The following is a 22,115-nucleotide window of genomic DNA, read 5'->3' on the forward strand; positions in this document are numbered from 1 at the left end:
GATAATAATGTACATGAGAACTTCTGAAAAATACCAGCACCAGTCATGTGCAGTATATAGATATAAACACAAAAGTATCTTCGAAATACTAGTTGTTTTAGGTTGAATTTTATTCAATCTGGATGGAGTTTTGGAATGTTTACCAACAGTATTTACATATATTTGTATCTAATTTGTTGCCTGCAATTTAAGGCAAATTTCTACACTTATATTGAGATCCGGTTTAAATCGGTTTATCAAACGTAACAAATTTAACTTTTTCGCATTGGAATTATTAGATTCCAGTTCATACAATGTGGATAAATTCACTAGCAAACTTTCGTTCAATGATTTTTGCGGATTCAGATTGATTGCTCGCTCGTACAAATTGATAGCATCTTTTAGTTTGCCGGCATAAAGCAAACATACGCCCATATTGTTCAGTATCATTGTATTGCCCGAGTCCAAATGCAGCGCCTTTTGAAAAATTAGATAGGCCTCTGGAAAATCATTTTTGGCCACGGCTATAAGCCCCTTGTCCACCAGATCACGCAAATCAGGTGGTGAATTACTATAACACAAAAGGATATTCGATATTCGATTGAAAAAACAATATTAATAAATTGACTCACATCTCACGCAGACGCCGGGAGACGGCAAATTTTTGCTCTGCCCCAAATATATCACCAATTTGTAGATAAATGCGACCCCAAGCCGAATAAAGGGAGCGCTGTTCCTCTTTGCTAAGTGTAGAGCGTGTAAGCAGCATTCCGCCCATAATGTCATCAATCATGCTGAATTTTTTCATCTAAAAAAGAACAAAGTTATTTAATGAATTTTGTTAAGTGTCCTTAACTCACTGACCATTAGAGCACAGTTGATTATTGACTGCAAAACGCGCTCGGCACGCCGCTGCCAAAATTCAGCTGCATTTGCATTCTTTAATCTATCATAATGCTCTTTGATTTCATTGCTGATCACATGTAGTTCGGACAAGCGATCCAGCGCCAGATGCGGCTTGCCTAGATAGATGGGCAGTTCGGCCAATAGGAGCCGAAACGAGAAACACGCTATGGAGCCGTGTTTTCCTTTATACATCTCCGTGTAGTACTCGTAAAACACATCCGGCCCATTTAGCTGGTCAAAGGGTTCAGCTTCTGCCTGCAGTAGCTCATATTCGCCCAGCTTGGCCAGCAATGCGAGGCGTGTAAACCACAATTGCAGTGAATGTGGTGAATGCTTGGCTGGCTGACCAGCGCGTCCATAGCCTTGGCCGTATATGGTCAATAGTCGGCCCGTCAGATTGACAGCAGCGCGAAAGCAGCCGGCGTTTATTAGCGTCCGTATGCCACGCTCATCTTGCGTGACATCCTCCACTCCAAGGATTTTGCGTTGCTGCAATTCAGCTTGGCCCAAATGTTGAGTCACCGCAATGCTTATGGGGTCGGGCTACAAGAGTTGAGCGTTAGCGTTAGATCTGTAGTTAAATATTTTATTATTTACCAAATCGTTTGCTATGTGTAAGCCTGGAGTAATCAGATGTGTTGCCTGCTTGCCCGGTTCACTTGGAGTGGGCAGCTGCCAGAGGTTTCTCACCTCGTCAGATACTGTTATAGGCTCATCCGCTTCGGCAGCTTCTACATACTCGGGCGGTTGAAAGCAGCCCGTAAATGTGCTGGCCAACATATTGCTGCTGTTTGTTTCAGCTGCGTTCGCTGGCTGCGTTTCCTTGGCTCTTGATTTGTTATTTGTCAGCTCATCAAAAAAACTGGGCGGATCGTTGGCGAAGTATTCGCTTAATCGACCGTTTGAGTTGTTTGTCATTCCGTGTTCAATGCCTTAATGTTTTTTCTTTTCTTTTTTTAGCACCTGCCAAATAATCGAAAGCGGAACCGATAAAAAACACAATATCGATTTTCTATATATATTTTGAGGTCAACAGCTTAAGACTGGCTACGGTCACACTGAAAACGGGTGAGTTTTTTTTTTGAAATTGTTGTACATGAAATTTGAAAATGCGTTTTAAAAAATTATTGAAATGCCATCGAAATTATTGGAAAGAATATAGTTGATGATAATGAGGCCTTGTTTTGGCCGTAAAGAGAATAGAGACATGGATATACTAAATAATCGTAAATAATTTAATATGTTTCTTATCGATATTTTATAATTTTACGATAGTTTGTTGAAAGCGATTTTGACAAGTGCTACCCAACCATGAAAAAACCCGTTTAAATTCGATTTTTGTTCTTCTATATTTATTTATTGCAATTGCATTATTATTATTGTACAGTACATAAAGCAAATTAAAGTTTACTCTACAACTAGAAACATAACGTCATTTGATGACCCAAATATAACATTAAAATTTGTATTTACAAAGCAGCGCCTGCGCATTTAGATTGTACAACGCATTTTACTGTCCATTGAAAATAGATTCGGGATAATAGCTGGGGGCGTTGAACATGCGCGGGAATCTATTGGCATCCAGTTGGCCCACAGGCAGCATTAAATCACTGAAAGAAAATATACGTATATTTAAACAAGTGAATGTATGTGAATGTGGGTGTGTGTAAATATATGTATGTACACATACACATATACATATGTACATATGTATGTGTTAGAGAGTGTATGCAATTTGACGCCCGTAAACGATCAAACACAGCGGGGAGTGCGGCAACAATTGAGGCACATGCTACACGCATGCGCTCAGTTTCGGCATCGGGGCACGTCAACGTTGGCGACCAGAGCCCGAAGAGGTCTATAAATATGCATAGGACCGTGCGCACAAGGAGCTGCAAAATTGGACATAAAACACGCTCAAGTGCCTTTAAGAAAAATGGCACCGGACCGCACTGAACTGGGACTGAAATCGGGAATGGGCCTGGGACGGGGAGGGCGACGCAAACGCAAGTGTTTTACGGTCACTTAAACGATTTTTTTTAATGCCAATTTTGAAAACAATTGAGTTTTTTTTTTTTATTTAAGGAACATGCGCACTCTCAAGCGTTGAATGAATTGTTTTACGAGTTATGTGGAAAACATATTGTAATTAGTTTTGGGCGACATAGAAAAAAATAGTTCTATTTTCTTGTATGTTAAACTTACGTTCTTTGCTGCGGAGTGCGATCCCTTTGCCGGCGATTCTTGAACCAATTGGATACCTGCGTCAGTGTCAGGCCCGTCTTCTTGGCCAGCGTCTTCTTCTCGTCGGGCGTGGGATATCGGTTTGTCAGATAGCAATCCTTAAGGGCATTGCGTGACTTCTCTTTAAAGCAATAGACCGTCTCCTCGCCATCCCAAATTGTCTTGGGCAGTGGATACTTTTTGCGTAGTCGATATTTGTCCACAGCGCCCAAGGGGCGGCCGCGCACCTTTTCCGCCTCCTTGTAGTGCGCCTTAAACCAGAGATTCTGCAAATCCACATGGTATTTCATGGAGAAACAGTGCGTCTCCAACAGGCTGTAGAGCTCATGAAACTGGCCCAGATTATAGGCGACCATGGCGCGGGCGCGAAGCACACTCTCATTGGTCTTGAAGAATTCGCTGGGCGGCAGGCTGCACAAGAAGTTGGTCAACTTTTCGATGTCACCCTTTTGCTGCAGGGCCTCACACATGCACTGAATCTGCACGAACGAGTGGAGAGCTTCGATTAGGTACCGAAACATATGAAAAAGTGCGGCACTGGCTCACCTGATCCGTGGAGAACTGCAGCATTTTGGCGTCGATCGGAAAACTGCCCACGGCGGACATGTTGTGCGCTGCAGTTAAATTTGATATCAGATGACCCCCACTGGACGCGCCAGTGCCACCCAAAGACGTCGGAGCGCGCTGCAGTCCCGCGCAGAGTGCATCCGTTTTGGTATTGCCATTGAGATCGCTCAGACTGCTGTTGCCGTTCTCAAAGATGATGCTGTTAAGCGTGGGATAGTGTGTGGGCGTGGTTGCCGCTGTGGGTGGCGGTGACTTGTCATAGTCATTGGTGATGTCCTGAAAACGCCGCTCGATCAAATCCTTTTCGGTTGTCTCGTACGGCGCAAATTTATCCAATTGCAATACGGTTTTACATGAAATGTTGCCGCGATAACCTGCAACAGGGTTGAGATCGAAAGCACACAATTCGAATATCAAATTCAACTGATTACAAATATTAGAATACTCTAAACAGTGTAGGGTATACAAAGCTATCAATATATATTAATTTATATAATTTTAATCCATTTTTGTCTAACAATCAACCATTATATCAACCAAATCTGGCGCGTGTGAGCATAATTGAAACATAATTTTATTCATTTAATGTTTTTGTTTTTTATATGCACGACGAATATTGACGCAAGAGAATTCGGTCTCACGTGCTACTTTGTTGTTCAGCAATACTGCCAAAGCTGCCCTCCCTCCCTCCCTCCCTCCAACCCCTGCTCCTTTAAAGACTCCCTTGAATCGAGCAATCGACCCCCCCGAAATTGCATGTGACTAATCAAATTCTGCACATGAGCAAAGCCGTTGCCGATTTTCGACACCTCAGACCTGAGACTTCAGACATAGCATACAATATCATATTGACCAGAAAGAGACATAAGGCAAATAAATGTATACAACGACATGTGATACATTCGCTTATATATGCATATGCACATACATATGTATAGATCAGTAATCGCATAATTAATGCTATGTTAATATTATAAAACAATCGATTGCAAGTGTTTTTCTTAGGCAGAAACTACACCAAAGAATGCCAATAGCAAAGTTGATGCCGAGCATTCGGATTAAGAGCTACATGAGAAAATGTATTCAAAGTTTTAGGCAATTTTTTAGCCGCAACACATATTCATGATTAATAAATATATAGGTAAAATATAAACAATTTGAAATCTTGAGCAAATCTGAAGATTGTTTTGGAAAATTAATACAAGCTGCCCTTCAAAATCTTAAGGCAATGCCTAAGTTTTTTAAAGCCATAATTATTACCAAGAATTTACTTTGAGAAAGTATTTAAATCTTAAAATTTTTAAGTGACATCTTATATTGCAAATGGGAAACAATTATATTTGCTACCAATAATTTCGCAATTCTTTGCTATGTTTAGCGTCCATCAAGACTCTTAAATTCTTCAATCAGAGTTTATCTCAAAGTAGTTTACGAATAGCTAGCATTCATTTTTAACGGTCTACGTATATATTACATACACAACATTTCCGAGCACATTCAGCGTCTAAAAAATGTGAAATCTTCAGCAAAAATAAATTAACATTAAAACATATAACAAGAATCCCAGGCTTTAATTGTTTATGCAGCGCCTCATTGACGCCTGTTGCAAGTAATTTGATCTACATATATATATGTTTATATATATATATATATTTATTTTAGAGTTTGGCTAGCCAAACTGATAAGACTTGAGCCACAGCTTACCAGCATTTGGCAGAAAGAGCGAACCGTAGGCCATTGGCGAGCTTATATTATCGTGTTGCACGGCGGAATGATCCGATGCTGTGCCGGCGGAGCTGGTCGAGTCCAGATCGCCGTTTATGGACACCGACAGATTTGTGCTATCCATATTTTTTTCAAACATATTTTTATGCTGAACCTTTACAGTTGCAGCGGCACTTTAAATTAACTTGAATTCGGCGCAATTATTTTAAATTTTTTAACAACAAAATACGTAAAAATGTTTAATTTTTAACCCGACAATTGATTGCTGTCAATTAAAATTTGCGAGTAATAACGGTTTTTTCAAGTACAAATATTTGTAACAGATTATTAATTTTGTATTTTTGCTTGGCTTCCCGTTGTCAGCAACGCGACGCTTTCGCTTTTCAAACTCAACTGCAAGTGGCAGAGAGAGCGACAGCAGCAAAGACGAGTGAACATGGAACTGCATTCAAGGCTATGGCGATGGTTCTATTGCTGCCTGAAACGTTTGGAAATGAAACGTTGTAAAGGCGCCTGTTAGCTGCTTTGCCTGTGTGTTATGTAGCCGTATCTGTGCATGGGTGTGCGTGTGTGTGTGTGTGTGTGCGTGTGCGTGAGCGCGCTAATTAGGGGTGGCTTATTCGCATTGCCTTGTCCTGCAAGTGGGCGTTGCCTGGCCAAACCAGGCGCCATTTTGAATTTGCCAATAACAGGCCAGATAAACTTGATTGCACGTACACATGTATAATGTGCATATGCGTGTGTGTGTGCGAATGTTATCTAACGTTTAACATGAAATTTAAATTGAAATAAAAACATCATGACCTCATTTGCTGCTGATGAGTATCTGATGAATGCCGTGTGCGGTTCGTAGAATTTACATCAAATTTCTTTGGCATTGCTCAATGCTATTTTGTTAGAGTTTGCATATAAAATCAGTCTTTAAAGTCACCAAAACTCGCTGCAACTTGATGCCCCGCCGCAACAGGCAACAAAACTGAACAGAGAGACAGACCTCTCTGATAAAGGGGCGCGCTGCAAAAAATGTGTTGTTGCCGCTGTCGCTGCTGCTGCTGTTGCCGCTGCTGTTGCTGCTGCTGTCTTTGTCGCTGTCATCTAATGGCATCAAATTTCAATTACAGAATTGTTCCTCCCATTCACAAGCATTAAAATCAGAGTGCGCCACTTCAATGGTGTGATAAAATAGTGACATGACAAAGGTGACAACGGCAGCAAATCCACAAAAAGGCTAAACAATGGTTGCCAACAGCAGCAGCAGCAGCAGCAGCATATTGTAGCTCTATATGTTTGTTGTTGTTGTTAAAAAGAATTCATTAAGACTGAAATTAGGAGGGTTGACAATTTCGTCACACTGCCAAATCCCTGAGCCTGTCCCAGTTTCAGGTCGCACGAGAGATTTCAATTTGTCACAGCATCAGCTCGAACCTTAATTTTATAGCATTGAGCGATCAATTCTAAGGGGAAGGGGGCACAGCAACGATAGAGAGAGAGAGAGAGAGAGAGAGAGAGAGAGAGAGAGAGAGAGAGGGGGCACAGGTGCAGTTACTGTTATCGGTAACAGGAGCAAAAAAGCTCAACAGCAGGCAGCTCTGAAGCTGTTAGTGTGATGCCTCCTCTAATTAGCCACAAAAAGGCTTGAATCTTATTAGGCTAATTTTATTAGCTCACCAATCTAGGCGTGAGATTTGGTTGGGTGGCTTGTCCGGGGCATCCTGCTGGCTGAACGTTGACATCGCCACAGGTTATCGATAGCAAGGATTAAATAATTTGAAACAGCAGGCAACTCTGGCATACGACGCTGTGGGCGTGGTTGGGGTGCGTGTTGCCCTCTAATTGACCGCAAAAAAGGCTTGTAATCGCATTAGGCTAATATTGTTTATTTGATTATTACAATCACGTGTCAGGACTTAGCTGCCAAGCGATACCAACCAAAAAGCTCGTGAGCCATGCGAAGCGAACCGCTTCGATTCCCACACTATCATGTTTTGTCGAGCATAGCAGATTTTTGCCTGGGTTGGTGTCCGATTCGTTTTAATGCAGGGCATGGGCAGCGCTTGAATGCAGCCAGCCGTATACAGAAAATGCATTTAAGTGAGAATCGAGGATCTGTTGGCGGATTTGGTGACAGTGATGCAATTTGTGCGTATAAGCAGTTTCTTCAATTTCTCAAAGAACCTAACCTAATGTCAAGATTAATTACATATTTTATGTGTGTACGTATGTATAAAAACTCTAGTCTACATTTTCTGCTGAAGTACGTTCATTATGGTAATACCTTCATCATACTGTGTCTACCCAATCTCTATATGTTATCTGATACCGTTTAGTCCATAAATCCCTGGATTCATATTCAAAACGCTTTACGCATAACTTCTTATATAACCAACCAATCTATTGTCATTTCTGTTTCCATTGTCATCTCTGTCACAAATTGCTTAACTTCTGGGCAAAAAAAAAAAAGACTAAAATTTAGCTAACGTCATGCTAAGATCCACGCAATCCTTACAGAGAACAACCTGTGTATTGTATAATCCCAGCCTAATAGCCCAGAAAATAGAGCAACCAAAGGCGACAAACCCACCAAACAGCTTAACAGCTGTAATCCCAAAATTCCCAACAAAACGTCTGCAAAGTGTATGTCACTTATGTTTTCCCTGTGCCCTGTGTCTGGCCCATTCATGAAATGTAGTCACAATGTCTGATCTCTACGTGCCAGGTCCCTTTATCCCCTATCCTTTATCCGCTTGTCGATCGCACAATAATGGGCAAACTCAGGCATTTGTTTTGTGTGTGCGGGGGCTGGTCTATTGCGTCTGTGTAGGGAACCTGATTTTCGCACCTTGTCGTCAATTGTTCAATAGAAATATCGCTGGGAATTGGAAACGTATGTTATTAAGCGGGCATGGATTCATGTAGTATTTATAGCGCAGCAGAAACAGGAAGCAGATCAAGACCAATTAATATTGTTCAGCTTTCAGAGCAAGACCACGAAACTATGTACCAATTAGTTACGGAAATCAATCAATGCACACGAATTTCCAACATATGCCAACATATATATTTTACAGCTAATTGGATATACCGCCAAAAAGGGTTGTGCATCTGTGTGTGGGTGTGTGCTGTGGGTGTGTGTATGATGTGGGTGTTGCTCTTCCAATGCTCAATGAATGTGCGCTGTAAAACGATCCTTAGTCAGTGGTCTACACACACACACAAACACACACGCACACTCTCATACACTCGCACCACAACAATCTCATTAATTCTCATTAATGAAGCGACGCCGGGTCTCGGTGTCCATTTACCCAAATAACAAATAAAACTTTTCTACATTTACTACATAAACTATTTGTATACATTGGGAGCTTCAATTGTTTTTCTAGTATTCGTACACCTTCCATGCCCAAAGCATGGTTTATAATCATAATAGGTATAGGAGGGGGATGGGGTTACAGTTTTGCCAAGATTATCTTTGACGAGCAATGTCCAAGGATATTCGAGGAAACTAGAGCAGCTAATCCATTGATAAATATCATTTTGTAGATCTTTTAAATTGATTTCAGGTCTTTCAAAATTCTTGGTAAATTTCTGCATTTTACCAAGTAAATTGTGTGCAAGAGAAAGGCTAGTGATAAACTCATCTTTTTTATATGGAATTTTGCTGGGGCTCAAGTATTTTTTTCATTTTCTTTTTTTGCCTTGCTATTGACTATTTTTTATAACGCCTTCATTAGGCCAAGTTTTAAATTATTAGACATATAAAAAGTAATAAAAAAAACTCTCATGGGATACAATTAGTCGCTTTAAAACAATCAGGACCCGTTATAGTGGGCATATGTTGCGGTCCCCCCTCGTAGCCGCTGCCACAAAATGAGCAAATAAATCATAAATGTTTCATTCAACGTAATTGAGCCCACACCCAACTGCGCTATCAACAACCACCCTTAGGAAGCCCCAGAGCGAGGCAGGCACAGCGACCAGGTCGTTATGGTAGCACAGTTCTGTGAACAGCAGTGGAAAAACAATGTAACCCGATATGGTTTCTATATGCGTAAGATTGTATTGTAGGCACCAAGGTGTATGCCCAATATAATCCTGTTGCTGTGAGAGCAGCTGGCAGAGAGAGCGAGAGAGAGAGAGCGAGAGAGAATTTGTTTAAGGGGTTGGCAGGCTGGCTCCTCCTACCCGTTGTGCGTGCGGAACGCAGCGGAATGAAACAACAGACCGTTTTTACAACGACAAAACGAAACGAAACAAAACTTATTTAAACAGTTGTACAATTTGAGAAAATAGTGAGAAATGCGTGAGAAATCATACATCCTTGGCGAATCGACGCACATTGCGATAGTTGACATTAATCAGACGTAGGCTGCCGCCCAAAGTGGCCAATGGCTTCATAAAGCAGTCCAAGGTGTCCGCCAGCGGTTCCATGATATCGCGCAACGAACACATCACATTATATAAAAATATCATGGGCGGCTGCAGGAAGCCATTGAAGACAACGGTCAACGCCGGCTTGACCAAATAGTCGGCGGTCGTATGGAGCAGGCCCACGATCAGGGTATTGATCACCGAGTACAGCACGAATCTGTAGCATTGCAGCACAAAGGCCACCACAAAGGCGACGCCAATGTGCAGCAGGCCAAAGAATTCGGCCCAGAAGTGTGTCGCATACGTGGTGGCCCGATCCGCCAGCATGATCGAGTTAATCTTGGGATGTGTGTCGGTGGTGCTCAAGTAATCCGCACAGCCGTGCTCGAACGGATAGACGCCAATGCAAGTGTGCCGGGAGGCGGCCTTCTTGTTCCACTTGGGTGATGGCAGATCGTCGATGATATTGTGTGCATGCTGTGGCTGGCACTTGCACATGTTATCCAGCGAGGCCACAAGGCGCTCCAGGAAGCCAGGACGCTGCTGCTGCTGCTTCTGCTTCTGCTGGCGCTGCTGTTGCTGTTGCTGCTGCTGCTGCTGTTGTTCCTGCTGTCCCTTTGACGTGGGCGCATGTTGTTTGGCTTTGCTCGGACGTTGGCGCGGCGGCACCGTAAATCTGGTGCACTTGCTCTTGGAATAGCGCTGGAACTCAATGCGATTCGGTTTGATTAGATGCTTCTCCGGCTCCGCATGCATCTCATAGAGCACTCGCGTCGGACTGGACAGGCCAGTTGTGGTTGTCGCCGTTGTATCACCTTGTCCCTCGTTCTCAAACATATTGTACTGCGATTTGGTCGTTTGAAACAGTTCCGTTTCGGTTGAGCTGCTCAATTGGGGCAGTAGCTTTTTTAAAGGCGATTGCAACTTGGCCGTAACACCCACATGATGTACCTGCACCTCAATCAATTGGGAATGGGACTGCGATGAGTTCAGCTCACCAGCATCAGACATTCCCAATTTATTATGTTACTCGTTTACAAATATATGCCGGGCTTTAAATGACATAAGAAACCCAGCTTATGTACATAGTATGCTCTTACGTGCAATCCACATAATCTAAGCAAAGATCATTTTGGCAATGGATTCTCACGGGCGCGAGAATAACTACCACAATATGTTAATACTTGTAGTAATATAAAATCAAAAGATACTCTATATTGGTGCCTTCTATCCGAATCTGCCGGGACGCAACTAGGGAGGCTACTCGAGTCTTTTAACCGGAACTCTTTAAACCGGAAACAACTGTTAACCGGGATGCTGAGAGGTCGATTTTATACCTCTATTAAGTGTGATTTACCTCTATTATCAATAAGCTTTCATTTAAGCTAACCGATAATAAAGAGGTATAAATTTGAACCCCAAACAGACTACCCTAAACAAATCTTTAAATAAATGTGTGTTTAAAAATAATTACATAGCGGATAACCAAGCATCACGGACAAACAAGTCACAACTCTATTATTATTTCGTATCAAAAAATAAGTATCAGTTGTCATTCCACCATAATCTAAAAATGTATCGATAGTTTTGTTATCGAGCTTCTGGAGCTTTGGCAAGCTGACACAGGAAAAAAATACATATAATATATCAATTGTTCCGGCATTTTTCTGGTGACAAATCTAACTGTAAATAAGCAATATTTTGTGCCTTAGGTTATAAATACAGCAATTGGCAATTTTGAAGCGCTTAAATGTTTTCGTCAGTCTGGAAAAGTGTGTCCACCAGCATTGAAACCCAATTGACTTCCTACTACTTTCGAGGTTCGTCCAAATTAGCAACGAGCGGCGTTGCAGTCGTTGCGTCTGGTGCTGGTGCTGGATCATTAAAACGGTTTCTGGTTGTCCCGTTCTGTCGCGTCAATTGTAATCTATTGTCTTTAATCTAATCTGTGTTTCATGTGCTTATTATTTGCATGCTGTTGCGTACTTAAATCGTCGGAACTAAAACATTTTCCAATTTACCTACTCACTTTGCAGTGCAAAAGGTGAGGACCGTCGGTTTTAGGGGAATGCATAGCACACTGGAGGACGTAAGGCTGGATAGCATGCAGGTGAAAATCCTGCCTGCTCTCCAGGACAACTACATGTATCTGATTGTGGACAGTAAGACGCGCGAGGCAGCTGTAGTGGATCCCGTAGATCCCGAGCTGGTTATCAAGACCGTGCAGGAGGAGAATGTCAAATTAAATAAGGTGCTGACGACTCACCATCACTGGGATCATGCAGGCGGCAATGAGAAGCTCGTTAAGCTGTGGACGGGTGAACTACAGGTGTATGGCGGCGACGACAGAATCGGCGCAATGAATCACAAAGTTCGCCAGGACGACACCTTCACCATTGGTAATCTCAATGTGCGCTGCTTGTCGACTCCTTGTCACACCAGCGGACACATATGCTACCATGTAACTGCATCAAATAGCCATGACCCTGGCGCCGTTTTTACCGGCGACACCCTCTTCCAAGGCGGCTGTGGTCGGTTCTTTGAGGGTACTCCTGAGGAAATGTACGATGCCCTGTGCGCCAAGCTATCCGCATTGCCGGATGATACAAAGGTCTTCTGTGGCCATGAGTATACGCTGCAAAACATGAGCTTTGCACGTCATGTTGAGCCGGACAATAAGTGTATCCAGAATCGCATTGAATGGGCCAAGCTGCGTCGCGCCTCGAAAGATCCCACAGTCCCCTCAACAATCGGCGAGGAAAAGTCTTGGAATCCCTTCATGCGCGTACATGAGACTACCGTGCAACAGCATGCCGGTGGCCAGACGAATCCCGTAATAACCATGGAGATGTTACGTAAGGAGAAGGATAACTTTAAGGCTTAAAATTGAAATTAAATAAATTTGAAATCAATTCGGTGAAGGGAACCAACCTCACAGTTATAAATGTTCTTTTCATATTGGACACGCGCCAAAAAAGTTCATTGATATCGATACATCGTTTCCCTTGCTCAATATATTTAAAATTTATTAAAATTACGCACCGTCGGAGCGAATGAGAAATGTGGTTTGTTGCATTGGCACCGCAAAACAAAGAACGTGTTTATTTCATAATGGTAAAGGAAACCGCACAGCTATAAATGTTCTTTTTATATCGGACTGGCGCCAAAGAAGTTCATTGATATCGATACATCGCTTCCCCTGTTCGATATATTTAAAATTTATCAAAATAACATACATTCGGGGTGAATGGCAATGGTGGTTTGTTGCATTTGCACCGCAATAAAAGAAAACAAAGAACGGCAATTCGATTGGTGTTCTTTGAGTAGAACGTTTTTATTTCATAATGGACCAGTTGAAAGGCTTACTTAAGTCCTACGAGGCATGGGTAGCCAAAAATCCCGATGTTGTCGGCGACTTCGAGACCACGGCCAAATGGGTTTCATATTTTGTGGCAGGTAAAATTTTTCTATTGAAGAAACGGTTTTTGGACTTGGTGATGCAATCCATATTCATTTAGGTCGCATATCGAACTCCAATGTACTCTCCGAGCTAGTATACACCTTATCCAATATGCTGGTGTTCTACAACGATCGCATTATCGACAAGGCACGTGGTGCCAACGAAAACGCCGTACTCCGGCTTCAGTCCGGCCTTTGCTATCGTCTAAAGGTCACGCTGACGACGCTCGAATACTGTGAGGTGTTTATCGAGATATCAGCTCGACGCTTGTTTGGCCAAACGGGCAAATGGCTGGTGATAGCGCTCATACAAGTCTTCAAGGCAGCGGGCCGCTTGTTTCTGCTCAAGCATTCCACTTCGGACATTATCACGTCACCGCCCATCGCAGCTTTAAACCGTCGTGCACTGAGCAAACAGCGTACACCGGAGGCATCTGTTGCCCAGTCGGAGCATTCCATAACGTTTCAATTAAAACGTTCCGGCCGCCTTATACGCAAAGTTGAGGGCGCACCGCCCATACAATACCGTGACTTTAAGTTACATGTGGACAATGCGGATGCGGCCAAAACGCAAATACCACGCGAGCTACTCCAAGCGGAGTACTTGTACATTGCCAAACCGCTCGTCCATTTGGCGGCCATGGGCCTATTCGGCCAGCGCAGCTGGAAGCAGTACATGATCGCACTGTCCCTTGATTTATATAGCGTACATCTGTATCGCCAGCATAGGCACCTCATGTCCAAGCAGCAGAAACTGGAGCTAAGCAGACGCTGCATCAATCTGTTGTACTTCCTCGTGCGTTCGCCCTTCTATGATAACTACAGCAAGACGCGCATCGAACGAATTTTGGGCTTTGTGGGTCAGCATGTGCCCCTTGTCAGATTGGTGGCCGGACCCCTACGGGAATACATTCCACAATGGCAGAGCACCTACTTTTATCTGTGGTCCACTTGAGGCTAGGCAACAAGTATTCCGTTTTAAGCTAAGATATAAAGTTATGCATGGATTAATGGGCGATTTGAGCACATGTTAAGAGAAATTTATGGAGTAAGGAGACTACTGCTGACGTCCTTTTTAGACTTCTGTCATGCTGGTTAAGATGGTGATTTTAAAGTGTGTTGTGTGTGTTTGTATGGCTTTTTAAATTATATTTGGAACAATATTTGTACACATACATTAAACGATATTTTTTCTTTCCTCTTTTTTCATCTTACACGCTAAACTATACATAACAATTATTCAAATTGGCTACAAATCTGTATACACACAATCTATCTCAGAACTTCAGGCTGAAGCCCGGACCCATTGCCAGCTGCCGTTGCGTTAGACCCGCGTTTAACACAAATCCGGTGCTGGCCGCCGTTGCGCCGCTCTTCTTGTTGCCAGTTATAATGCCCGAGGCGAGCTTTGCCCCACCGCCACCAGCAGCTGCTGTCGGCATGGGTTCGTCACGTCCCAGCTGCTTGAATTGTGAGCCGCCGGACGGCGGCTTTGGGGACGAAGCCTGCGCTTTGCGTGCGCCCAACTCGCTCTTGGCGGGCCAAGTGGGAAACATGGATGGATCGATGGGTAGGGGTAGCTCCTTAAAGTAGCCATGCTTAAGCGCCGCATCAGCAGTCAGTCTTTGTTTCGGATCGTATGTCAGCAGGCCCTGCAGCAGTCCAAGTCCCGCATCAGAGGTTTTGTCCTGAAAATGTTTGCGCAGCTGTGAGACCGGGTAATCCGTGAACTGTGAGTTTTGGCTCAACATATTCTTGACGGCCGGCAGCTCCGAGTATCCAGGCCAGATTTTTTCGTTGGGTGTGCCGAGTTCCTAAAATAAAAAGAAAATGGAATCAAACACTGCTAATACCTTTTTACTATACTGTTCATTACCTTAAATATGCGATTAAGCTCATCGATCTCCGATTTGCCCGGAAAGAGTGGCGCCATTTGGAGAAATTCGGCAAAAATGCAGCCCACAGACCACACATCTATGGGCGTGGAGTACTCCGGTGAGCAGAGCAGGAGCTCTGGTGCCCGATACCATAGCGTGACTACCAAGGAGGTATACTTCTTAAGTGGCGAGCCATATTCGCGAGCCAATCCAAAATCACCGACCTTGAGAATGCCTTTGTGAGAGAGCAGCAGATTGGAGGTCTTCAGGTCACGATGCAAGATCCAATTGTCGTGCAAATGGGCGACAGCGAGCAGCAGCTGTTGGACAAGGCATTTGACTTCGCCTGGAAAGAAGCTTTGTTTGCGCTGTTTCATTGTTTCCATTAAAGATTTTAGATCGTGCTCCACATAATCCATGACAATGAATATCTTATCCATATTGGAGCCAACGACAATCTCACGCACAGTCACAATATTGGGATGCTGACCCTTCAGCAGCGTATTAATCTCACGCAGCGATGTTATAGGAAAGCCTTCTTTTTCCTTTTCCATTTTGAGACGCTTCAAGGCAACAATCTCGTTGGTGCGTTTGTCCTTGGCACGATAAACGACACCGTAGGTGCCCTCCTCAATGCGATTGAGGCATTGAAACTCTTCAACCGAACGACAGCCCTGCACACCCGGATAGTAGTTGGGCAGCGGTACGCCTTTGTCATCGCAGGGCGGCAAGTCCTCAACAGGTGCCTTGGACGGTTTTTCCGTGACGCTTGTCTCAAAATTGTCAAGCAGCTGCTGCTGCTGCTGCTGTTGTGCCATGCCGCGCTCCTCGCTGCGCGTGCTGCTGCTGCGCGAGCGTTCCCTCTCGCCCAGGCTGCTGGCTGGCGAGCGCGAACGACTGCGACTGTTGCGGCTTCGGCTGCTGTGTCGACTATTGCTATTGCTGCTGGCTGCGCTGCTATGACTGTGCTCCGAGCTCTTGGAGCTGGCGGATCGTGAGCGCGGCCTTTGCTTGGGTGATTTGTATAGAGCGCCCACACTCAGTGGACTATCTGGCAGTGGAACATCTTCCTCATCATCTGGCTGCTTTCGTTTTCGCTTGTTCTTCTTGTGCGGCTCCTGTGCGTAGCTACTGTCTGCGCTGTCTGCCGTATCGCTGTCACTTTCCGCACTGCCGCTGTCCTCCTCGTCGTCGTCCTCCTCCTCCTCCTCGGAGTCGGATTCTTCGCTCTCTTCGCTGCCATCATCATTTTGCTTCATCTGTCGCTTGTTCTCCTCAGTTGTCTGCTTGATACGCTTTCTTCGCTCGTAATGAACGTCCTCCGTTTTCACTTTTAGCTTGCGCTTGACTATATGAAGGCCGGCCGTTACACTGGCCGCCACGGCGCTGGGACTGAGCGCATCACTGTGCTCGTTCCGTTCGCGCAGCAGTTGTTCGCGACGCGCCTCCAGCTCTTCGCGTGCAATTTGCTTACGCTGGCGATTCTCACGCTCGGCTGCCAGAATCTTCTCGCGTCGCGCCAGCAGCTCCGGATCACTGTTTGCTGTGCGGCGTTGTTGTGCCGGATTTAAGGCTTCTTCGGCTTCGGCACGTTTTTGTTGTTTGCTGCGATGATGCTGAGTCGCCGCCGCTGTCTCGGGACTGTCCAGCAGCTCAATGACCTGGCCATGACGTAGTTTGTGACTGTGGCTGCCGCGTCGTGACTCGCGATCCTTGCGGCGACTATGTGACTGTTGGAGCTGCTCATAGTTCTCTTCCGACTCATAGTCCTTAACATATTTGTGCCGCTTGCTGAGCAGCCGCGAACGCAGATCCTGCTCCAGGCTCTCAGCATCCTTCGGCTGTTCGTAGGCATGTTTGACAGCACGTCGTGGCGGCGGCGGCGGCGGCAGTGGCTGATCCACATCCACATAATCAACATGCCGACTGCTATGATAGTAATCGGTACGTCCTCCCCCACGGGATAAGCTCATTAATTGCTGATGATGGTGGTGATGATGAACATAACTCTGTGGAGGCGGCGGTAATGGCAGCTGTTGCGGGTAATGGTAGGCATGGCTTAAATGATGCTTGGCTCGCTCACTGCGATGCTGTTGATGGTGCTGATGATAGCGCTGCTCCATATCCTCTCGTGCTCCCCGATACTCATATCGATCTCTTTCGCGTTCACGATCTCGCTCTCTCTCTCGTTCGACGCCCTCTAAGCTGTTGCGCTCCTTGTGTCGACGATCGCGCGAGTGTTTCTTCTTCTCCCGACGCGTACTGGCCGGATCTCGGCCCTGACTGCTGGCTGCCTGTGGCGGTTGTATGTACAGTGCGTCCGCGTCATGATCGTCTTCGCCGCTAAAAAAAAAAACCAAAAAGAAAGAATTTTACACTAATTTTGACGCCAATTGCATAAATTGTTGAAGTTCGTCGATTCCACGAAAGTGTGCGACCAGCTTTTGAACGGGGGCGACGAGGCGCGCTCTGACTGTTCTAGCAGTTCTTGTAGTTCTTGTTATACATTCACTCTAGTTGTTGTTGTTGTTGTTATTGCAGTGCTTGTCGTTGATTACATTTTACGTTGCCCGTCAGCTTCAAATCTCAAGGCCCCATTGGAAGAGCGCATTACTGCTTGAACATTGGGTGGAAATGGACAATAATAATATAAAAAAAAAACAACAACGCTTGGTGTAGTATATTAGCAAATAATACGAAGTTGTATATGTGCATTAGTTGTATACAGTGGATCCTTGAATACGCATAATAGCTTTTACCAAAAATCTTAAAAATGTCAGATTTATAAAAATTTAGCAAGGTATTAAACATCTATAAATTAGAATCGTTATTCTCAACATCACGAGTTCTCAACATAAGTTAATTTATCTTCAAGCTGCAGAAAAATAAATACTCTTGCAGACATTAAAAAAAAAAAACAATTTCGGCCGATTGTCCCTATATAAAATTAACTAACTCTTGGTAGATTCTGATTTTAAAAAGCTTCTGCTTCAATATTATGACCAAATTTTAAAACATTGAAAATATAGTGAATTCCTGACTGGTTTTTTTGATATTTTAAATAACAAATATTTTTTACACGAACAATAATTCCTATAGCAAGTATATTTATTATATATTGATTTGATTCTGCCAACTCTAACGCATGTATTGCCTGCACTAAAAACACATCTACTCGAAGTTTTCTTAAAATAATAAAGATGCATATATCACAGAAACAAACTGCAGTCTATATCTGACCAAAATACAAATATTTTTCATACGACCGATAATTCCTTCCTGCACCAAAAACACATCTATTTAAAACTTCGTAAAACTAATAAAGACCTATAAGCATAGAAACAGACAGCAGTCTATATCTATTAAGATATTTTTGTGGTCGAAGGTGTCTCCATCAATGCGTAAAACAGTTCCAGACAAAAATATAAAGATTTTATACCAACTATTCGTAGATATATCGGCTTATTTTTTGTGTGTGATAGTTTAGCTTGAATCCTAACGCCAGGTTTCTTCGTCAAATGAACCTTGAACCGTCTTATGTGTGCTCGTTGTTATGACGGGTTCCCTCTATTTGGGTGTACGAATTATTGTAAGTAGAACCTTTTCATCTTTACACTCTTCTCCAAATATTTCTGATCCATTTGTGTTACTTAGAGTTTTCTTTTTGCAAAAAAATGGTAAAAAATAGTAAAGAATTATTTGTATAGATAATTACGTATTTCGAGTAATTCAAGGTTCCACTGTATTAGGTACTTACCTGTTTGGCCTACCCCATTTGAATATGGCAATTAGATAAACAATTCCTTGGGGCATTGAGTTGAATTCCGATGGGCTGTAAAATGTAAACTTACGACTGCAAACTCTGCTAGAAATATATTTGTAATTACGTGGGACAAAAGACAAAGATTTAGATCTATATATGTATAAATATGCGTATATAGATGACAGGACTTGGAAAGGCATTAGCATTGTTATTGAACAGAAAGTTTTATTCGATTTACCGCCAGGCTTTGAGATCTTCACTCTCTTTGAGGTATCACTCTCTCTCTCTCTCTCTTTCTCTCATTAAAAGGTTTTTGCTTGACTTTTCATATTGTGTTTGAGAAGGGGCCATGTCCTGGGCCTGCAGTTTGCTGCCGATTTGCCATTTTACACACTTGAGCTGCTGGGCACACTTTAAATTTGAATTTCATTTCTTGCATTCAGCTTTTATAATTATTTTGTATTTGTCTTTTGTATTTTTATAGGTTTTTTTTAAGTTTAGTTTTAGTTGTTGGCCATCGCGCGCCTCGGTCATTTTGGGACAAGTACACACTTTTTGGCCTATTTGCAACGAAAAAACTCAAGTCAATTAAACGGTACATATGCAAAATTATGGTAGTCAATAAATTGGATTTTTTTTGTTTGTTATTATTTAACATTTGGTAGGCAATATACATATGCATATATGTACATTACATTGCACATATATTAAGCAAGCGAAAAAAGGATATGTCGGTGTGAGGGAATCCACGATTGAGTGATCTACAGGTGCTACAAAGTGCGCAATTTTTGTGTCTATTTCTGTACGTCTGTGACGTCACCGTCTGCAGTTCTCATGGCAAAACAGACGTACTTCAAATTATAATTTTTAGATGAAAATGTGAATATAAAAGAATGGAATAACGGACCTGCACAATGCGCAACCTTTTGATCAGTGAACCGTGTGGGGCATTGGATGATGGTATGTTTTACAGATTGTTTTTTCTTTATTTGTAAATAAACATCAGAAAATAACGCTTTCAAATAGAAGAATGGTTTAGTTGCCGCACTCAATACACAGGAGCTCCCACACACACACACACACAGCCACACGCGCGCATGCATGTGAATGTAGTCGTGTTGTCTATGCGTGTGTGTATGCAGCAACAATTTTATATGATTTTCAATAGACATTGGCATATACATTTATTTTTTACACACCTGATATAGTGTCCATCGTTGGGGCTGCGCAGCTGGCCATCTTCACTGCCAGATGTATTGACCATATTGCGTTGCGATTTGTGTGTAGATAATAATTAGATATTGGCTTCACTGACGCTACCGTTGCCCTCTCGTTTATATGTAGCTGCTGATTCACCAGTAATTTTCAGCAACCTGTATGCAACCTTCTTTAACGCTTTATGCCAAAAGTCTTGGCTTGCACTTTTTGTACATCTATATGACCTTCAGTTGGGTTTTCGGTGGAATATTACGTTGTTTTTAATAAAAATAATTACAAACGTTTGCAATAGCACAAACGATTTTCACGCAGTCGGCCAGGGCTGCATAAGACAGGAAAAAATGGCGTCTGCTCGACGTTGCCATATTGTCATATTGAAATTAAACTGCCAGCTGTTGCCACAGCTGACTACGTTTTGTCCCAACAGTTTTCGGAACAATAGTGTGATAAATTCTTAAACAAAATAGTATGTTTTTGTTCCGTATACGGCGTCTGCAGCCAAGTGCCAGCATTTTATATCGATGTGCAAGCACACTGCCCAGCCCCCAATCGGAAGGGGGGGAAGTCAGCGCGACTGTAAAGCGGATTCGTAAGGAGCTGGCCCAGGACAAACAGCAACTGAGCTGGCGTACACCTATTGGTGACCGTCCAGAGGATTGGAATAGTAAATTGAAACTGTTTTCCAACTCGGAGCAAAACTCCGATTTCATAGTCATGATGCAGCGGCCCATTGATCTCAGCCCTAAGAATATGAGAGAATGGTGGAATAAACGCCAGGAGCGTATTGAGCGACACATGCAACAGTTTGTGCCCGAACGCCATAAGATACTTGGTCCCGAGCTGGCCGCCGCTCATTTTGTATTATATCGCGGTGGTGCTGCCAAGTTCTTAAACGACAATCGCTGGCATCGCGCTTCTGAGGACGGCGAGTTTAATCTTCCCAATAAATTCAATGCAAGCTTCAAACTGGAGGCGCTGCGCTGCGACAACATGCAGCTATACTATGAGGGACTGGAGAATCTGCGCTGCTTGGAGCACCTAAAGTTTTTATCCTTTCACAATGTAAAAACCTTTGACGACTGGTGTTTGGATCGCATTACCGGCGCCGATTATCCACACCTAGAGGTTTTGGATATTTCGAACACTGCCATAACAGAAAGAGGACTAGCATGTCTTTATCGCCTGCCCAAGCTAAAGCTCTTAATTATAAACGATCCCAAGCAGTCGCTCGAAATGGAATTAGCCGCTGCTATGCTGGAACTGGCGATGCCGCCGCTTAAAGTCATAGCAGCCGACACCATACATGACGAAACATAACTTTGTAGAAATATACTTTAATAACTTGTCATATCATATCACATTAGTTCGTTTGTGGCTTGGTTTTCATATATTCAGCCTTAATTGCCTCGCGCTCTTCAAGTGGCGGTAGATAGGGTACTATTCCTTTGGCTCGACGATCACTGCGTACCTTGTTCTGCAGAGGATTGGATTGGTTGTAGTTGCACATGATTTGTGTTGTACATCAACATACCCAAAACTCCTTGCAGTTATTGTAGTTAGCAAAATAAACTTCACACTTTTCCCGGTCAAAGTTGTTTTTATTTAGGCATTTGAATGACAGTTCTTGTTCCTGCAAATAAAACGATAATGCTGTGTGTGTTTTTACATATTTCTTGAGCTGCACGCTTACCTTTAGGCAGGGATTGTCACGTTCCGCATTGAGATTACGCGGCATACTGTTAACTATTTTTGTAATTATTATATAAAATATTTAGTTTTCTAGCCGGCAGACTGCCTGGCTGTCAAATTATTCGGAGTAAGTTCAATTGAACGACGCATTGAAATAAATGTGTCGGACTTTTGGAACTTGGTTCCGGAACCGGTCTCATATATTTGATTTATTAATGTTTTTAGCACTTAATTAACTAAATCCTAGCTATTTATATGCATGTGATTTAAGATTTTACAATTTTTTTATATGCAAACTATAAGGGGTTAACATATTA

At 43.1% G+C, this 22,115-nt stretch overlaps 8 protein-coding genes across 11 annotated transcripts; 3 read left to right on the plus strand and 5 right to left on the minus strand.

Moving 5' to 3' along the window:
• Positions 1-86: 86 nt before the first annotated feature.
• Positions 87-1,897, minus strand: LOC135430333 (trafficking protein particle complex subunit 12). The gene is made up of 4 exons (XM_064684959.1): positions 1,483-1,897; positions 844-1,428; positions 612-787; positions 87-550 (listed from the first exon to the last, which is right to left on the minus strand). The coding sequence occupies exons 1-4, from the start codon at positions 1,801-1,803 to the stop codon at positions 169-171; spliced, it is 1,464 nt and encodes a 487-aa protein (XP_064541029.1). The 5' UTR covers positions 1,804-1,897; the 3' UTR covers positions 87-168.
• A 318-nt stretch (positions 1,898-2,215) lies between these two features.
• Positions 2,216-5,821, minus strand: Six4. The gene is made up of 4 exons (XM_064685065.1): positions 5,401-5,821; positions 3,676-4,070; positions 3,091-3,608; positions 2,216-2,495 (listed from the first exon to the last, which is right to left on the minus strand). The coding sequence occupies exons 1-4, from the start codon at positions 5,558-5,560 to the stop codon at positions 2,396-2,398; spliced, it is 1,173 nt and encodes a 390-aa protein (XP_064541135.1). The 5' UTR covers positions 5,561-5,821; the 3' UTR covers positions 2,216-2,395.
• Positions 5,822-9,648: 3,827 nt separating this feature from the next.
• LOC135430317 (uncharacterized) lies at positions 9,649-10,850 on the minus strand. Its single transcript, XM_064684930.1, has one exon. The coding sequence runs from the start codon at positions 10,801-10,803 to the stop codon at positions 9,733-9,735; it is 1,071 nt and encodes a 356-aa protein (XP_064541000.1). The 5' UTR covers positions 10,804-10,850; the 3' UTR covers positions 9,649-9,732.
• A 477-nt stretch (positions 10,851-11,327) lies between these two features.
• Positions 11,328-12,737, plus strand: tzn (tenzing norgay). 3 transcript variants are annotated; one of them, XM_064685071.1, is made up of 2 exons: positions 11,328-11,477; positions 11,829-12,737. In XM_064685071.1, the coding sequence occupies exon 2, from the start codon at positions 11,861-11,863 to the stop codon at positions 12,674-12,676; it is 816 nt and encodes a 271-aa protein (XP_064541141.1). In that variant the 5' UTR covers positions 11,328-11,477; positions 11,829-11,860; the 3' UTR covers positions 12,677-12,737. The 3 variants fall into 3 exon arrangements, with proteins under 3 accessions (XP_064541141.1, XP_064541139.1, XP_064541140.1); XM_064685069.1 differs by having other exon boundaries at positions 11,418-11,714; XM_064685070.1 differs by having other exon boundaries at positions 11,419-11,612.
• A 298-nt stretch (positions 12,738-13,035) lies between these two features.
• Positions 13,036-14,465, plus strand: Pex16 (peroxin 16). The gene is made up of 2 exons (XM_064685072.1): positions 13,036-13,248; positions 13,311-14,465. Exons 1-2 carry the CDS (start codon positions 13,137-13,139, stop codon positions 14,204-14,206), a joined length of 1,008 nt encoding a protein of 335 aa, XP_064541142.1. The 5' UTR covers positions 13,036-13,136; the 3' UTR covers positions 14,207-14,465.
• Pitslre (pitslre) lies at positions 14,371-20,434 on the minus strand. Of its 2 annotated transcripts, XM_064685068.1 has the most exons (4): positions 20,091-20,434; positions 19,130-19,451; positions 15,128-17,471; positions 14,371-15,065 (listed from the first exon to the last, which is right to left on the minus strand). In XM_064685068.1, the coding sequence occupies exons 3-4, from the start codon at positions 17,249-17,251 to the stop codon at positions 14,529-14,531; spliced, it is 2,661 nt and encodes an 886-aa protein (XP_064541138.1). In that variant the 5' UTR covers positions 17,252-17,471; positions 19,130-19,451; positions 20,091-20,434; the 3' UTR covers positions 14,371-14,528. The 2 variants fall into 2 exon arrangements, with proteins under 2 accessions (XP_064541138.1, XP_064541137.1); XM_064685067.1 differs by lacking the exon at positions 19,130-19,451.
• Positions 20,435-20,452: 18 nt separating this feature from the next.
• Positions 20,453-21,700, plus strand: LOC135430404 (distal membrane-arm assembly complex protein 2). Its single transcript, XM_064685074.1, has one exon. The coding sequence runs from the start codon at positions 20,578-20,580 to the stop codon at positions 21,424-21,426; it is 849 nt and encodes a 282-aa protein (XP_064541144.1). The 5' UTR covers positions 20,453-20,577; the 3' UTR covers positions 21,427-21,700.
• On the minus strand, positions 21,428-21,911 carry LOC135430405 (coiled-coil-helix-coiled-coil-helix domain-containing protein 7). Its single transcript, XM_064685075.1, has 3 exons — positions 21,800-21,911; positions 21,641-21,739; positions 21,428-21,583 (listed from the first exon to the last, which is right to left on the minus strand). The coding sequence occupies exons 1-3, from the start codon at positions 21,842-21,844 to the stop codon at positions 21,470-21,472; spliced, it is 258 nt and encodes an 85-aa protein (XP_064541145.1). The 5' UTR covers positions 21,845-21,911; the 3' UTR covers positions 21,428-21,469.
• Between the last annotated feature and the right edge of the window lie 204 nt (positions 21,912-22,115).

This window comes from Drosophila montana, unplaced genomic scaffold, assembly GCF_035044405.1.
Source record: "Drosophila montana isolate Dmon_TW-CO22-7 unplaced genomic scaffold, ASM3504440v1 contig_3003_1, whole genome shotgun sequence".
NCBI lineage: Eukaryota > Metazoa > Arthropoda > Insecta > Diptera > Drosophilidae > Drosophila > Drosophila montana.

Coding starts and splice junctions, on each gene's coding strand:
- LOC135430317 (XM_064684930.1), bottom strand. CDS start 10,803: ATGTCTGATGCTGGTGAGCTGAACTCATCGCAGTCCCATTCCCAATTG.
- Six4 (XM_064685065.1), bottom strand. CDS start 5,560: ATGTTTGAAAAAAATATGGATAGCACAAATCTGTCGGTGTCCATAAAC. Junction 3,609..3,675: donor TGCAGTTCTCCACGGATCAG/GTGAGCCAGTGC, acceptor TCGTTCGTGCAG/ATTCAGTGCATGTGTGAGGC. Junction 2,496..3,090: donor CGCACTCCGCAGCAAAGAAC/GTAAGTTTAACA, acceptor ATTTTCTTTCAG/TGATTTAATGCTGCCTGTGG.
- LOC135430333 (XM_064684959.1), bottom strand. CDS start 1,803: ATGACAAACAACTCAAACGGTCGATTAAGCGAATACTTCGCCAACGAT. Junction 1,429..1,482: donor TACACATAGCAAACGATTTG/GTAAATAATAAA, acceptor CAACTCTTGTAG/CCCGACCCCATAAGCATTGC. Junction 551..611: donor TCCCGGCGTCTGCGTGAGAT/GTGAGTCAATTT, acceptor TTTGTGTTATAG/TAATTCACCACCTGATTTGC.
- Pitslre (XM_064685067.1), bottom strand. CDS start 20,155: ATGGTCAATACATCTGGCAGTGAAGATGGCCAGCTGCGCAGCCCCAAC. Junction 17,472..20,090: donor AACGATGGACACTATATCAG/GTGTGTAAAAAA, acceptor TTTTTTTTTTAG/CGGCGAAGACGATCATGACG. Junction 15,066..15,127: donor AGCTTAATCGCATATTTAAG/GTAATGAACAGT, acceptor TTTTTATTTTAG/GAACTCGGCACACCCAACGA.
- LOC135430404 (XM_064685074.1), top strand. CDS start 20,578: ATGTTTTTGTTCCGTATACGGCGTCTGCAGCCAAGTGCCAGCATTTTA.
- LOC135430405 (XM_064685075.1), bottom strand. CDS start 21,844: ATGCCGCGTAATCTCAATGCGGAACGTGACAATCCCTGCCTAAAG. Junction 21,740..21,799: donor GTGACAATCCCTGCCTAAAG/GTAAGCGTGCAG, acceptor TTTTATTTGCAG/GAACAAGAACTGTCATTCAA. Junction 21,584..21,640: donor ATAACTGCAAGGAGTTTTGG/GTATGTTGATGT, acceptor AATCCTCTGCAG/AACAAGGTACGCAGTGATCG.
- tzn (XM_064685069.1), top strand. CDS start 11,543: ATGTTTTCGTCAGTCTGGAAAAGTGTGTCCACCAGCATTGAAACCCAA. Junction 11,715..11,828: donor CCCGTTCTGTCGCGTCAATT/GTAATCTATTGT, acceptor CTCACTTTGCAG/TGCAAAAGGTGAGGACCGTC.
- Pex16 (XM_064685072.1), top strand. CDS start 13,137: ATGGACCAGTTGAAAGGCTTACTTAAGTCCTACGAGGCATGGGTAGCC. Junction 13,249..13,310: donor GGTTTCATATTTTGTGGCAG/GTAAAATTTTTC, acceptor ATATTCATTTAG/GTCGCATATCGAACTCCAAT.